The sequence below is a fragment of the Brachionichthys hirsutus genome, chromosome 9 (assembly GCF_040956055.1).
Source record: "Brachionichthys hirsutus isolate HB-005 chromosome 9, CSIRO-AGI_Bhir_v1, whole genome shotgun sequence".
NCBI lineage: Eukaryota > Metazoa > Chordata > Actinopteri > Lophiiformes > Brachionichthyidae > Brachionichthys > Brachionichthys hirsutus.
In genome coordinates this window covers 9,498,386-9,514,515 of record NC_090905.1, presented here as the reverse complement: position 1 = coordinate 9,514,515, position 16,130 = coordinate 9,498,386, and the positions used below count along the sequence as shown (strand labels likewise).

The 16,130-nt window shown below is 46.4% G+C and overlaps 1 protein-coding gene across 1 annotated transcript; it reads right to left on the bottom strand.

Moving 5' to 3' along the window:
• Nucleotides 1–2,617: 2,617 nt before the first annotated feature.
• On the bottom strand, nucleotides 2,618–15,998 carry cers1 (ceramide synthase 1). Its single transcript, XM_068743544.1, has 8 exons — nucleotides 15,937–15,998; nucleotides 15,260–15,509; nucleotides 8,192–8,351; nucleotides 6,066–6,246; nucleotides 4,575–4,736; nucleotides 4,340–4,487; nucleotides 4,085–4,245; nucleotides 2,618–2,660 (listed from the first exon to the last, which is right to left on the bottom strand). Exons 1-8 carry the CDS (start codon nucleotides 15,996–15,998, stop codon nucleotides 2,618–2,620), a joined length of 1,167 nt encoding a protein of 388 aa, XP_068599645.1.
• Nucleotides 15,999–16,130: the final 132 nt, after the last annotated feature.

The following is a 16,130-nucleotide window of genomic DNA, read 5'->3' as shown; positions in this document are numbered from 1 at the left end:
CCTCTGATCTGAACAGCTCCACAACGCCTGATGCGATGAGATGATGACTTGTGAAAGGGAAAAAAATAAAAATCACAATGAGCTTGCCGTTTTTTTATTTTGTTTTATGGGGAAAAGGAAACCTTAACACTGGCAGAATGGTATTAAAACTGCGTTACAAAAGAGCAAGTACATATCGTTGTCCGAGTGGTCAAATTCAGTTTAAAAGAAATGGGGCAAATTGTATTGCTCACATGCATCAATGGACTGAACAACCGGTGCCATTATAATGCACGTCCAACACTTACTGATTCTTCCCACAAAGTCAAAACTTCCCAAATTATTTTTCCCCCTCAAGTTTGATCGAAAGAACAGAAATGTTACGAATAAATTACAGTGCGATTTCTAATAAATACCTGCCGGGTTTTCCTGCCCATCATTCTCTTCTAGCTTCCACAAACATCGACTCAGAATTTGGGTAGACATTTGTCACAATGGAGCTAAACCAGTCTGGGCAGACAGTTCCTCTCTTAACCAGTACAAGACATGTCATTTGGTCCCACCTATAGTTACAGTGGACCGTTTTTGTCCCTCCAATCCCTACATTTTGTACAGGCGATGCGTGGGAATGGGGAGTGATGAGGTCAGACGCGAGGCATCAAACATGGAGCCCGCGCCTTGACGAGCATCTTCCAGAGGTCTGACTCCACTGAGCTTCCACCTGACCTGTATAGAACATTAAAACAAATCCAAACCGACAGTCTCAACATCTTCCTTACGTTTTGAATTTCATCCCTGCAAGAAAGTTCGCGTCAAGCTCCCTCGCCCTTTATCGGATACAAACATATCGGCCTCATATGGATAGTTTTAGTCTCACATTCGAGCTGGCAGAGCCTCAGGGTTCGCTTGTTGCACCAGCATGCTAATAAAACCAGTCAGCCACCACACTGAATGCCTGATTTCCATCTGTAACTCGTTTGATAAACCTCTCAACCGTCCCATCATATAATACGTGCAGTGTGAGCCAGCAGTCGGAATAAAAGGAGGAGATCAGAGAATGATTCAGATGCAGCAAAGGACGTTACCATGGCGATGCTCTGATCTGAACAGACCATCGCTGACTCACACACACAGTAGGAACAAAACGACGCAAATGGAATACCAACGGTTTCCCTCTCTGGGAGAAACGAAACAATTCCAAAGACAGTAATAACCTAACTTATAACAACACTAGCAGTAAGTCGAGTTAGTCTGAACTTCCCCAGGCGTTGCCGTGGGGATTGTGGAAGACGAACAGATGACCTAAAGCAGATGAGACTGCTTCTCCTACGGACGGACGACATCTGCGGCCCGCTCCGGCAGAACAAGCGTTGCTGTTCATCCAAACCAGAGGTTGAATTTGATCGAGACAGCAGGAAGAACAGTGAGACAACCCGGAGTAAACCAGCGTGTTCCTGTGAACTTTAACCCCGGGTTTCCCTTTATAGGCGACAGAAATCCTCCCGACCTCGGTGGGACTTCTGGGATTACAGCGTTTAATCCCGTCACGTCTCTCAATGCGTGTCTTCAGATCTACACATTTAAATATCACATGAGGTTCACCACACGCTGGATTGTTTGCGTTTGTCCAGCCAATAGCATTTAGCCGCTGCGGCTATGATTACATAGTGAGAATATTATCAATTCATTCTTTTGCTTGCAAGACAATTTCAGATCACATTTCTAAAAGTCAATATCATGCATTAAGGTGTGCATAAATTACGGGCTGCCATTCCAATTACGTGTCAACCCAAGACCCCATCCTCAAATTGCTTATGAATGTTCTTCCAATTTAAACATTAATGATACTGAAACCCAATCAATCAATTCTGTTCGCTGTCATTAAACTAGCAACCAGCTTGTATGCCTTCATGTCAGTGCGGCAACAGATGCTTCGTAACACAATTAGACGAAAAGGAATACTTAAAAAAAAAAAAAAAAAAGAACCTTCTCTATGCAAGAATACCGAGTGAATACTCTCGAGAACAGTTGGCCATATGTACAGATTAAAAAGATAAAACAAATCTAACTAATGGTTTTAGTTTCATTTTTCAGCTCCAACCGTACGCTCCACAATCCGAAACAACCCAAGACACACACACACACACACACACACACACACACACACACACCCCAATGTGGGTTTTCAGTTTAAGCCAATAACCTCAGGGGGGCAGAGCCGTGCGGTTGCCGCCACGGACATGTCCAATGATATGAAATCAATAAACGTGGTGAAACGGTGCCAGACGAGGCCTTTCCTCTTCATGTCTGGACCCAGAGAGGATGCATGGAGGACGGAGAGACAAACTCTGACTATACATGACAATCACAGCCTTATCGTCACTCAGACCCGCTCCTGCTACTGAATCTATCAAGTGTCAAGTTAGCAACTATAAAGACAGAAAGTCACCTGATATCATTCACAGTGTGATAATGAAAACAAACCGACTGAGATGAAATGTTCTGGGACAAATAAAAAACATTGCAGTGTAACTTTCACCACACGGCCTTCAGCCACGCTGCGAGCTGCACAGGGAGGCCCCGCCCGGTGTTGCTTGTACTTTGGGCCTGGTGCCGAGCGGTGGAGACAGAGCGCCTGTTATAGATGCTTCTCCTTGGTGATCCCGTTCTGCACATTCTTCCTACGGGGAGACAACGGAAAGTCAGGGAACTGAGGGGCATGGGAAATAGAGAGAATCGGCTTGTCGAGCGAGGTGGTCAGCCGATGTGAGGCGTCGGCAGGCAGAGAGGATATCATCCGGGTTCAAGGCCAGCCAGTTAAGGGAGCGCCACATAATCATGTCTGCATACGGCCGCAGGCTCTTTGATCCTACCTGCGAGGGCCATTAGTTACGCAAGCTCAGTGCCTTTACTCCCGCCTTCAGGAGAGGAGAAAGGGCCGACGGAAATACTATCTATACTCGTTTGGAGTCGCAAATAGAAATATTGTAAAGCAATAGAAAGCGACAGAGACGTTCAGGATGTAATCAGCAACACGTGACAGGAGGTTAAAGCCAGCAACGTCAATGAAAGCAGACGAATCCATAGCACATTGGTTTTAGTCAGGTCGACAGTCTCGTCTCGTTTACCGCTCACTATTGTGAAATGCAGGTTACTCATTAACACCTTTAACCCTTTAAAGTGAGTGCATCATATTACATGCTACTTGCCCTTTCAGGATTTTGAGACTTCCACATCATAAGTTTGTTTTTCCTGGGAAAAAACACGCCCTGATTTATACAATCAGACACAGACGCATCTGCCATGAAAATTAAAAGTCAGATATAGCAAAGAAAATATACAAATTAAAGCACAAATACATTTTTGTTAACGTTCCACTGGCTTAGCATTTTCATTGTGTTCACGTTAGCATGTTGATGTTCAGAGTCTCACAGAGCTGCTGAGAGAACCTTTGTCTACGAGTTAACATGTTTTCTCTTAAATGCACTTATTAAATGTTTATTTTGGTAAAGCCAGTCAGTGGCCTTTTAGCAACAAGTCAGCCCTGATCTAGTTGGAAACCTATTTGATGTTTGCTGCATCATTTCCCCAGTGAAGCAGGTGACAATGTAGAACGCTCTGTTCCAAATTAATGACAATTCCCACGATCCCACATCCTCATCAAGCCGTCTGATTATTTGGACTGAAAGATCTCTCGCGGCTGAGATAACACACAAGTGAAGTTCTAGAACCAGATGTTCTGCAGCTCTAGGAGGTTAGAGCATCTGCAGATGTTACCCCTGGAGCTGCTCGAGTCATGCAGCCCCCCCCCCCCCCGTTTACTGCAGCTGTCTCAACATCGCTGGTTTTACTTACTTGTAAATCAAGCAGTTAGTCCAAGTGTTGCGACGATGAGGTAAATAAAAATAGTGTAAGCTACCCGTCAGCATGGCCGTCTCCTCCTCCATCAAACCAGGACTCCTTAAATAACCCACTGCAACAGGCATTCTCTCATCTTAAACTCTGATTTTCAAGAATTCCTTCCAGTCATCCCTACTTTTGGTGGAAATTAACTTAAACACTTCCCAGCAGTTGTTTGTGGGGTACATTTCCATGTGCAGCTCACCCCTGGGCAGAGCCGTGATGTCCAGCACCATTGTCGTTGCTTTCTGCCCGAGGGTCTTGGAGCAGGCCGGCTGCCTCCGTGCAACCATCTTCATCCTCGTACTCCCTGACGTCGTTCACCTCCTTCATCTTCAACACCTTCACTACGAACATCACAATGAACTGCAGCGGCACAAAGAGATTCCATTAGTTGAGACAAAACATGAATCACAGATCAGACATTTTTGACTGACTCAAAGAAACTTGTGTCCCTCACCAGGAACCAGTAGATGTTCATGAGCAGCAGCGCCAGGAGGAGGGCGTTGAAGAAGAAATAGAAGGGGATGTTCGGGACAGACTGGAGGCTAGACACGCACGTGGCGTACAGCACTTTGAGGGGGAACCAGTAGAGACGGAACCAGAACCTGAAAGAGATGAACACAGAAACGCAATCGGCACCAGAGACAGACAGAAGGAAAGCAGAAAGTAAGCTGAAGCTCGTTTTGCCTCACCAAGTGATGCTGAAGCTGACGGAGCCCATGTTGGACAGCACGTCGTTGAGCAGGTAATAACATCCTCCTCTGGACTTCAGGTAAACATTGAGCTTCGTAAATTCCAGCTGGATGTCATTAATGTCGTGGAGGAACAACACCAAAATGCCTACGTTGTGGTATCTGAATGGAGGAGAACACACAAGACATTTACCAACAGATAAAACATCAAGCTGTGGTGACTAGGGAAGGGGTGTCAAACTCAAGGGCCACATTAGCATTATGTTTGCCCTCCAAAGGCCAAATGTAAACCATAACCACAGTAAGAATGTAACTAAATGTAATGTCATTTAATGTAAAACAAATGCAACTACTCCTCAACATGCTGTTAAATAACTATTTGTTTTATCTAGCTCTTTAGCCGCCACAGCAATTACAATAAAATATTCAGTTAAAAGAAAGTATGAACCAAAGTTTGTGATGGGAATAAATTAACATAACATCTAATAATGTGGAAAAGTTCCATTCAAATGCAATCATCACGCAGGAACAAAGATAATCAATACAAAATCAAAGCAAAACCAAAAAAACACCACCTTGCCTTGTCATGGACATGCGCAAACCAAAAGAAACAACCGAAGTGGGCAAGATAAAGAACATCCCCCACTAGGTGCGTTTACATGGACACATTTAACCCGGTTAAAATCCTGATCGGAATAAGAATGCTTCATGGACACACCTTAACCGGAATAGTCTAACCCAATCCAGCCTGATCCGGTCACAATTCTATCCCGATCGAGAGGGGTGGTTTATACCGATTTGTAACCCGGTCAGGGCGCATGAAAACACTTATTCCGATGTATCGGTACAAGTCGTCCTTACTGCGCATGTCTGTGACGTCAGCTACACGCGCTCCTGCTATTGCCGGAAGCTAGTTGAAGCAGAGCGAGCGAAAAGCACGGCGGGCGAAAGACAGAACTGGCCAATATCTGAGACAAACATGTTGCCGGAGACATTAAAGGAGGAAACTAAAAGCGCAAACGGGGAAAACGAGCGAAATAACGCTGACGTTTCAGGCAGAAAAGCGCGGAGCGATTATTTGTTTACAGCGGAAGTTGCTACGCTACGCTGCTTCTTCTTCTACCATTTCCGGTGCTTTTGGTCAAACTGCGCATGTCAGAATATTCTGCTCCGGTCAAAACTGTGATGCATGAACACGCAAATCCTAATCGGATCGGATTTTTAGGGTCCATGAACACGGCGCATCGGATCACAATTTTACTCTGAACTCTGATCGGAATAAAGAAATTTTGTCCATGTAAACGCACCTAGCCAATGCCGCAGAAAAGACTTCACTTTCACTGGACAGCTCCATATGTAGCCGTATGGAGCTGTCCAGTGCTGATCCTTGGCCTTGAGTTTGACACGTGCTCTAGGGAATGCAAAGATACAATCCCCCATTGATGAAAAGCAGCGACACCTACAACATCAATTAGCCTGCCGTCTGAATACCTGAAAGCATAGGAGAAGCAAATGAGTGCCAGCGTGATGATGTGGTGGACCACCATGACAGCAGAGTCCTTCCTCCACGCATCCATGTAGACTGTGGCATAAATGGAGTGTCCGTAGAAGCTGCCCTGGATCAGGTAGGCTATGGCGATGTCTGCAGGCACTGGCATGCCGCTCTTCCAGTCTGCAAAAACAGGCGGGGAAGTTCGGTTTCTGTTTTCATTCATGTTCATTTCTGTTTGCAGGATACAACAAAACCTGTTTAAAAGACAATGCAATACTGTATGTCATTGATAAAGACTGTCTTTGAAACCATCATAAGCAAAGTAGTAAGTACACAAGAAAATATATGGGGACCATCAGCCAGTGACCACAATATGTGATTGTCATATTTAAACACAGATTTAACCTAGGTGGAATTTGAAAAGGATAAAATAAAATAATAATAATACTATTTAAACTAAGCAGCTCATTCCCCTCGTAATTAGATTTACACTGTCCACATGGTGATCTGGATCATCATCAAAAGGTTCTAGTTTGTTCTTGGTATCTTTATACACCAACCATGAAAAGTAGAAGCGAATCGGAGCTGATGTGTATCAACAGATGTTTGAAACCATAAATGGGGTTTTTAAATTTTAATTGTTTTCCTGACCTCATTCTGGATCAGATCCAGAAGACATTTTGCATGACAGTTCATTTCGGACTCCTTTATGACTGTGATTTCTGGTGAGTGAATTGAATGCATATTTTACAAGAAATGATTTATTGATAAAGCGGCCATTATAAGTAAATGGAAACATCTGCATATTTTTTTAGTTAGACCAAGACCCATCTTTTTTTTCCATCAGGCTCCATCCAGCAGTTTTTCCGTAATCCGAATAACAAAGACAAACACTTCAAAACATAACCTCCTTGTCTGAGGTAATAAATCTAGAGGGCTTTACTGTCAGCAAATTAAAAAGTTTTTAAAGGTTTAATTTTAGAAAGCTTCAAAAGCACCATAGCCCAGAAAAAAAAGAGGCAAATGTACATCCAAGCTGGCTGGTGTCTCAGAGACGTATCAGATGTGGGACGGAAACTCTCTCCTCGTGTTTGAGTTTAGTCTGTCTCTAGTGGGATGGGGTTACGTTTAGGTCTTGTGTAATGTTTATTGATTGGTCCTACTGTCATTAAACATTGAGAAGGCGGCAGCCAAATGGATCCCAACAGAAGAGCTGCCAAGTGGAAGCAGGGGAGCCTCTTTGCTGCTCTCCTGGAGACTTGCGTTTCATATTATTGTCTATGATGAGACACTCGGGCACCTCGTCTCTCCCACTATTTTGATTGCTCCTAATTTGTTTTAATTAGAATCTTCCAGTCTTGGCTTTTTGTCTCTCGTCCCCAACCATCCAGCCGTATTAAAACACAGTCCCCGTGCACACACCCCTGCTGACAGCTATTAGCGGCGATGCTAGCTCCGAACAGAGCGATGGCGTTGGACCGGCGCCCTGACACCACCTTGTCTGATGGAAGAGACTATAAAAGATGGATTCTAAAGGGAATCCTCACTCCCCATGCATTTTCCATTAGCGATACTCTTATTGCCAGCACACAGGTCATTACCTCCACCAAGGAGGTTATGCTTTTGATGATGTTTGTTAGCAGGATTACAGAAAGAAATATATTTACACAGTCATAAAGGGGTCCGATATGCACCATCATGCAATATGTCTTGGATCTGATCCAGAATGAGATCATCATGCGGATCCAGGAATTTCAGCCTTTCTTTTTTGTGCCTTGGTGGAGGTTCGTGCTCTGAGTGCTTCTCTAGTTTCAATATTTCTTGGTTTGACTCTTCCAAGTTTTGCCTCTACGAAGTGTCGGCAGGATTAGGACATGGTCCCTTCGGACTTCAGTTCAGTCTCTACCTTAAGCGGTTAGCTAAGAGACAGACGCAGTTACAGTCCTATTCAATAGTCTCTATGTGGTCAAGATAATTGAAATATAGATAATCTAGAAACCATTAAAGTTAAACACAGAGCGGAGTTAATGTGCACTAAAAGATCTCAAAGAAGACTCATGGATGAATTACTACGATACAAACACATTTCTTACACATCATCAGTGTACATTATTGTGCAGCTTACTGTAGAAGACAGAAGGTGGGTCATGGAAAAAGGTGTAGGAGGTAAAGAAGAGCAGGTAAGTGCTGTAGGACCACGACATGCTGTAGAAGACCAGCTTCCACGCGCTCTCCGGCATCTTGGCAGCATCTTTGGGCAGCAGCCTCCACCGCTGAGCTAGAGGCTGGAAGGACGAAGTCATGGGGGGGGGGGGGGGGGGCAATGACAAAGATTAATATGGAGGGTGTTCCTTTGCAAAAGTGTGTGGTGAAAGAAATGATTCTGTAAAGACTATTTGTGGCTTCTCTGGTTTGGTTTTTGGATGATTTTCCATTATGTAAAAGGCTGGAAATAAACCTGGTACAGATGCTTAGAAAAACGTCTCACAGCGGAAACACTGACGTAGGGAAAGCTTGTCTCGGATATTTTGGGATGATTCTCTTGTTCTTGCAGTAACTCAAGAAATGTTTCTCTGAACTTTCAAACACTGGATGCTGAACGAACTAGATTTCTGACATACTCTACGTCTTCATGTACACAATGTTGACTAAACTTGACAGCTAAAGTAAATACATGTCATCTCTTACCGGGGGGGGGGTTAAGATGGTAGATTCCTATACTGAAGACACAAGTTTGCACCTTTATTTAAAATAAAATAAAATGCATGATCTCTTCTTTGGGATACTTTCTTTTTAAACATTTCAATACATTTTTAAGGATTTGGGGGGAATCTGAAGGTTTTACAAGTCGAGTCTGTGTTTGAGGAGCTTGAGATGTATGTAGCTAAGATAAAAGCAAGTGGACAGCACGGTGTGCTCTCGCCTGCGTGGAGTTTGCGTGTCCTCCCTGTGTGGGGTTAGGGGCCACATGGAATACAGGTGAACTGGTGACTAAAATCCATAATTTTGAAAATACGTTTTTTTACTGAAATAATTAAAAAACATTTTTAGTAAACAACACGAGATGATTTATTACTGCCCTTCTTTCAGTGTCAGAATAGTGTTCGCATGCGACTTTACTAGCTGCCTCCTTCTCTGGATGTCGTTCTGAAACGTGTAAACATTCTGTACATCTGTAGTCCAGAAACTCCACAAGTCTCCCTCTGGGCAGCAAGCAGAAATAAAGCGAGTTCTCTTAAGGCTTCAGCCTGATAACATGACTCCACCGAGTCCCTGCTGGGGCCGTGATATCTCTCTGCATTCCCCCCCCCCCCCCGATGACCCGTCTCCTCCTCCGGTCACTCAGCGGCCATCTCTGCTGCGGCCGCAGCAACTCTCAATCACAATCATTCATTTCAAGGATATGACATTAAACTAATTTGCAACACAGAACGCATTTAGGAGGAAGCATCCAACGTGATGAAGGCACCGTCACACGCAGAGTCAGATACGCACGACAAGTACACCACCTCAGACAGGCAGGTGTGCATCGCTGTGCCAAGACAGGAAACCAACCCCCCCCCCCACCTCCCTCACACACACACGGTGTAATAGGAGGAGGAAAGTGAAAGTCAGTCTGCAGGACATGAGCCGACGAGGCTTCATGACCATTTGCATGGCAAATGAATGGACAAAGTGTCATTACGTAAATTGGAGCCTTGAGGTCTCTGAAAGTTGCACAAGACAGTTTCTGTCTGTTGCTCTTTACTGGATCTGGCGGACATTCAGTGTCTCGCACGCAAAGGAGCCAAAACAGGACAAGGAAGGCAGCGGACAGGGCAACGCCGATATGAGATCAAAGTGAACCGACAACAGACTTCGTCTTCCTCGACCGATGCACGGAAAGAGACGGCAGCATCCAGGACTCGCGCGACCCCGTCGGTTGCTGCTGATCGGTTGACGCCGGTGCGTCGCGTGCTGAGTGGTGCATTCTCAACATTCTTCTAAGTCCCTCAGTAAATCTGTATCAGCCCCTCTCCGTCATCCATCCCATCCTCCGGCCCTCCTTCCCTTTATTTCAGACATCTCTGCTCCCTAATTCTCTCTCTCCACCCCTGCCTGCGACATTTATTTATAGAAGCCAGCTGCCAGTATAATCTCCCCGTCTTTCACCCCCCCCCACTAATTCCTCCACTTCCTCTCTTTTCCATTTACTTGTATATTTTTGCAAGCCACTCTTGTTCTGTCCTGATTGCATCTGCTGCATCACGTGTCCAGTGTTTCCTCCTCTGTCAGCTGTGGGTCTTCTCCTGGGTCGACCTGCAGCCCCGTTCCATCCTCAGCCCCACTGGATTTGGACAGGGGTTCTCTACAGTCTGGTCTGCTTTCAAAAACAAAGGGAACTAATCGCTGCATTATTGTCACCACGCTTGGTCTGATCCACCCATTCTCCCCAACCTTTAGTTTTTCCAATACCAGCCTACGGAGTGGACCTCTAGCGGGTCAGCTACACTGAGATAAGCCTCTCGTCCGCCGACAGATAAACGACCCTGAATTCAACGGCTCCCCTTATCTCGACCTTTGACAGAGACTCTGGCTGAACTCATTCTCAAGCTGAAGGCATCGCTGGGTTTCATTTCACTGCCCGCTGAAAAGAGAGAGAAACAAAGAATGAGGAAAGGAAATGTCGGGGCGGAGCGTGTGTAGAGTGAAAAGAGGCGGGTGAAAAACGCTTCACGACAAACAAGTTCCTTCCTTAGCTACCAATCAGGGAAGTGAGCAAGGCTTCAGAGTTTGACTAATGAATTCCTCCATCTCTATTCCGCTCCAGCCCTTCATCACAAGGCCTTTCCTGGCATCTTTCTTCATCCACAGCTGCACGCCATTGCTCTCTCTCTCTCTCTCTCTCTCAAAGTTCTCGCCCCTCTGCCCTTCCTGTAAGCAAGTGACGACAGAGGAGAGCGGGCGAATGGACTCCATTGGTCTGTTGCATAAGGAAATAAAGCAGGCCGGTGAGTCAGGATGCTGGCACGTGTGTGCAGCACTTCAGTATGGCGTGCGTGCTCATTTAGCCTTTTCCACGCCATTACCGCTGCCGTCCATTTTCAATGCCGCTCTCTGCGCATCTTTTTCCACACTAGACCCAAAATAGGATTTAGAAAGGCAGATCCCACGGACCCAAAATTTAGACCATTAATAAAATAAAATGATGAAAGCGATTGCCAGAGTTGGCCACGCCCTACGTAAATGCAGTACTACGCGCTTCACGGCGTGTAGCTACGTAGGATGCTCCGACATACGTCTTGTTTTTCTCAACAGGCATCCGATGACTTCAGCAACACATGTTCAGCTGCTCAATGTATTCCGGGATGAAGCACGCGATGTTTATTTGCTGGTCCATATGGAAATAGTTGAGCTGCTGGCCAATCAGGAAAACACACATCATTCCAGACGGGCTCTCCAAAACCCACTGGAACGCCGACACCGAGCCGAGAGGCCGTCTGACCATTAGAGCATGATTTGATTAAAAACACATGATGAAGCGTCGTCGCCATTCAGCAGGCATCGCCGCACGCACGCACGCGACCGGGTGCGGCCGACTAAACAATCACTGTTGTTTTTGAAGAGGGGAAATTCCTGGGTGGATGTTTTGTGGCTGCCGCTCCAGCAAACATCTGAAGTGATGAAGCAGCACTCATCCGTCGTTTTCACATTTAATCCGAAACAAACGTTTCCCTTCCCAGATGAGGAAACTGCCGACGACCGGCTTAAACCAATCGGAAGGATTCTCCTGGATTTGTTTTCTGACGTCTTGTTCTCTGAAGATGTCGCCTACATATCCGGTCCACGAGGACACATTAATGTCCTTCTCTTTTACACTTAGATTACACACACACAAACTGTCCACAGCAGCGCGCGCACACACACACACAAGCTGCCTTCCTTGTTTGAGGCAGTTCATTTTACTGCAGAACGTGAAGATCGTAATGTGGTTTCATTCGTGCAAGATTACGTGTCAACGCTACAGAAGGAACCAAACCTTTCTGTGAATGCAGTATTAGTCCCCGTCTTCACGCAGTATACTAATGATTAAAGAATGAGCCACCAGTGAAGTACTACGATATTCACTCAAGCTGCTTCCCGTCCACACGGGCAGCTGGAGGACATACGGCCCCCATCCATAATGCACCACCTGCTCCACTTGCCACCACCGAGAATGAGGCCTGACTCACAATCCATTTGCACACAAGGAGATACAAATGTTGGATGCGATGACATTCAAGCAAACTATAAGTGTGATAAATACAAGTATTGATACTTGAACTGATTTCAGTCACTTGTTTTTTTTATATCATATTCCTGTGATGTCACCAAGACGAGCTCGTTCTGGTTCTGACATCACACGGAGTCGTTTAAAGATGCGACCCTCATAACTTGATGTATTGTGGAAAATATAAATGCAGAGTCAAGTGGGGGGAAAAAATTAAAAAGAATTGACAGAACCGCCTTTCAAATTACCGGTACATTAATATTTAATACAGTATCCTACAGGGAAGCGCTGCTACGCCAATCCTGCAGAACTGACTGAATCCTGCAGCCTAAAATTAAAGAATAACGCAGAGCAGACAAGTACGAGTTCCTCTGGCTAACGCACCATTGCACCCGGTTACAGAGCGGCCTTGTGTGAACGCAGACGGCGAGCGTGTGTGGAGCCGACGGTCACAGTGTGTTCTTGTCTACTGACGGCCCAACACTGTCTTGAGGAGAGCGAGTGAGAGGCTGGAAACAGCAGCGGTCAAGGCTGCACAATCCGACTGACCAGCAGAGTCCAGCTGTCAGCGTCAGCAAACGGAGCTCGATTCATGTTCCCACTTTGTAGCTGGCACTTTGCTCCTGGAATGGAACATTGAGAAAACTCCAGCATCAAACTCCACTGGTGAACATAACAGTATTCTTGACCAACCAAAACAGGAAGAGTTTCAGTTTTCACAAAAATACAGAAGCCATGAGTGACCGAAGCGAAGCCTCTGTGGGGTGAAGAGCGACTGACAGGTTTATGAACCCATAACATAATGTTTGACATCAGGAGAGGAGCGGAGAGGAACAAATAACCAACCTCACAGCAAACGCTCACAATCAGTGTCAGATTTACGAGCAAGCTTCACCCGAGTGGGCACTTTTGGCTGAATGGACAGCACTTCCCCTTCACCACAACTCAAATATCGGGTTTCTATCTGGCGCTCTAATGCACAACAACGAGTAGGGTCTTAGTGGAATGCAATCTGGGAAACCTCAGGCCGCTTCCAGGTTCACATCAACAACAGGCGATGAGGTGCTACTCAGCCACGTGCAGACTCTCCCCAGTGAGGGGCTGATTCAGTGGGGGGGGTTCAAGTATTATGAGACATGTTATAAAGTGGAAGCTCGCTAGTCTGATGCTGCAGCATGCGTGCATTTGGCTTAATGACTGGCTACAGCACGCCGAGTCAGCAGTCCTGACCCCCCTTAGCTCACTTCCCTTCCCTCTTTAGTTCCTTCCTCCAGCTCTCTCTTCCTTCTTTTTTTTATTCATCCCCCCCTCTGAGGCAGACATGTGTATATACGGTAACTGGAATCCTCTTGGATTGTAATCTGGACCTGATTTCAAAGCTTTTGCAGGATCCCCTTCAATCGAGTGCATTTCACAATAAAAGCAGGCGTCCATTCACAAGTCTCTCAGCTAGCATGGTGCTGGGAATGTATAGCATCCCGAAGCCTGAAGGCATGAGTCTCCCATCAGTAACACAACCAGGTGGGGCTGCCGTTACCGTTGACTGCATGCAGCAAGTCAAAAAAAATAAAAATAGAAACAGAAAGGATCACTTTGATAGAGATTTGTCTGCTCATAGTGCGTATATTAACTGGGTCAGCGTTCATTCCTCAAACATGACTCCATGACTGGAAGCACCGAACCCATCAGCCCTTGTTGCTGATGCATCACAAAACTCACCAGCAGCTTCTGAAGATTAGAGAAGTCTATCCTTTTAGAATAACGAGGAGGAGTTTTTAAACACAAACACAGAGGATTAAACAAATATTTGGCTAAATAAACAGCTACCGATGTTTGCCATGTCTTCAGGCCCTTCGGGTGCTTATTATAGTACGACAGAGCTGATTCATTCCTCACAAGGCACAGACCATGTGCTCATGAGGCTCATCAGCGCTGGACCTCAGTCAGAATGTGGACTAACAGTCATCCCTGCTGTCACTAAGTGTGCTCAGGGTGCAATCCAACACGATGAAAACCGCAATCTCAATCATCCGTAACAGGATATTGAAATAATTGAGGTTTCAACCTCCAGCTGAACAAGTCAGACGACATGTTCTGGCCAGAGCTGCGCTCCAGTCAGTGCAGTTCTGCGTGTCCAGAGGCACTCACCTCAGGGCTAACAGCATTATTCATGTTGCATTAGCTCATCATGGGCAACGTGACACTAAAGCCCAACCTCCATCCTTACTTCTCTCATGCAAGCGTTGTAAAAGGTGTCATTACACATGCACTAAATAACAAGGAAGCAGAGGAACACCACAGTTCCACATTAACACGAGTACCGAGCTCGGGGGGCCACATCCAATGCAGTCTATGGCGAAGGGTCCATTCTAGGCTGACGGGCAAAGTGCGTAACAGAGACCCGGTGAGAGAGTCCATTTACAGCGGCATGGCCTGAGAGTCTGCCCTCCGGGTGAAATATATTACGGTCTGGACCAATTTTGTGGGGTTTCTTTTAGGCAAGGCACCGTTGAGAGTGCATTAATCTCAGGCAACAAATGAAAATAAAGACTTTCTGTGGGAAAATAAAGGCTATTAATAATATCACCTGTTATTAATAATAGGCAAGGCAGCAATGCATTGAGTTTTGAACAATTAAAGCATCTCAAGTGAAGTTATTCCTAAATCTCTTGGTCTGCTGGGCCGGTCTGCAACCAACGTGCACGAATGATGGGGAAAACATTCTGAATGACTTTTTGCATCACTGCTTTGAACCATCAAGTCTTTCACTGACTTAATTAGACAAAGGCAAACCGGCTGGGTGGAATGGGAAGCTATAATTATCAGATTAATGTCAGTGAGCGCACACATCCCATAATACATTAGAGACAAGCACGGGGAGAACAATTAACCAGGTCTACAAGGTGTAAAAGCAGAAAGCCCGTGGGTTTGTGCGCGCCTCACCTGAAACAGGCACTCCGTCAGTCCCCGCCTGACCTGCGTCCACAGAAAGGCGCAGAAGAAGAACAGGGCGACCTCGGAGCCGGTGATGTACGCGTTGTCCAGCAGGGTCCGGGTGGAGAGCTCCAGCCCGCAGTCGCGACAGCCCCGACACGCGTCCAGGATAACGGCGGAGGCTTTACCGAGGAGCTCCAGGTAGCCCGGCATGGGCTCCGCTCCCACCGGCCCGGCGTGGCCGCTCATCGCGCTGCGGCTCCGCGTGGAAGGAAGGACGGCGGGTGTTCACGGGAAGCGGACGCGGTCCAGACTGCGCGGCTAATCCGTCACCTGAAAACGCGACAACAAGATTATCCGACCAGCTGGCTCCTCGGTAGCCTAATTGTGCGCCCCCCCCACATTAAGACACGAACCCATCCCCTTCGCGCACCGGAACCGGTTTATAGATTATTGCTGATCAGATCGATCCGGCGCTGTGTGGTTTGTAATTTCACACAAAAGAAACGGCTTCAGCGCCCGGCCCGGTGGGGGTCTCTGCGGCTCGTCGTTCCGTTATACGCAACACGCGGGGGGGGGGGGGGGTGTCATCAGCGGCAGCTGCGCGTCCGCGTTAGCCGCCTGGCTAAATTAAAATCACCATTAGGGTGGATAACTGTAATAAATAAATGTTAAACGTGACGTACCACGCAAACAGACGCAGAGTCACGTTTCCGTCGCCTCTCAGCGCCGAGCCCAGACAGCACATGTATGTGGATTATTGCGCCGCTGCGCCGTGACGCGCGGAAGAGCGCGTTCCAGTCCCTTATAAAACGATTTAGAACAGATTCCCGACGAACCGGCGGATGTTTTAAAAAAAAATAATAAACCACGTTCCAGC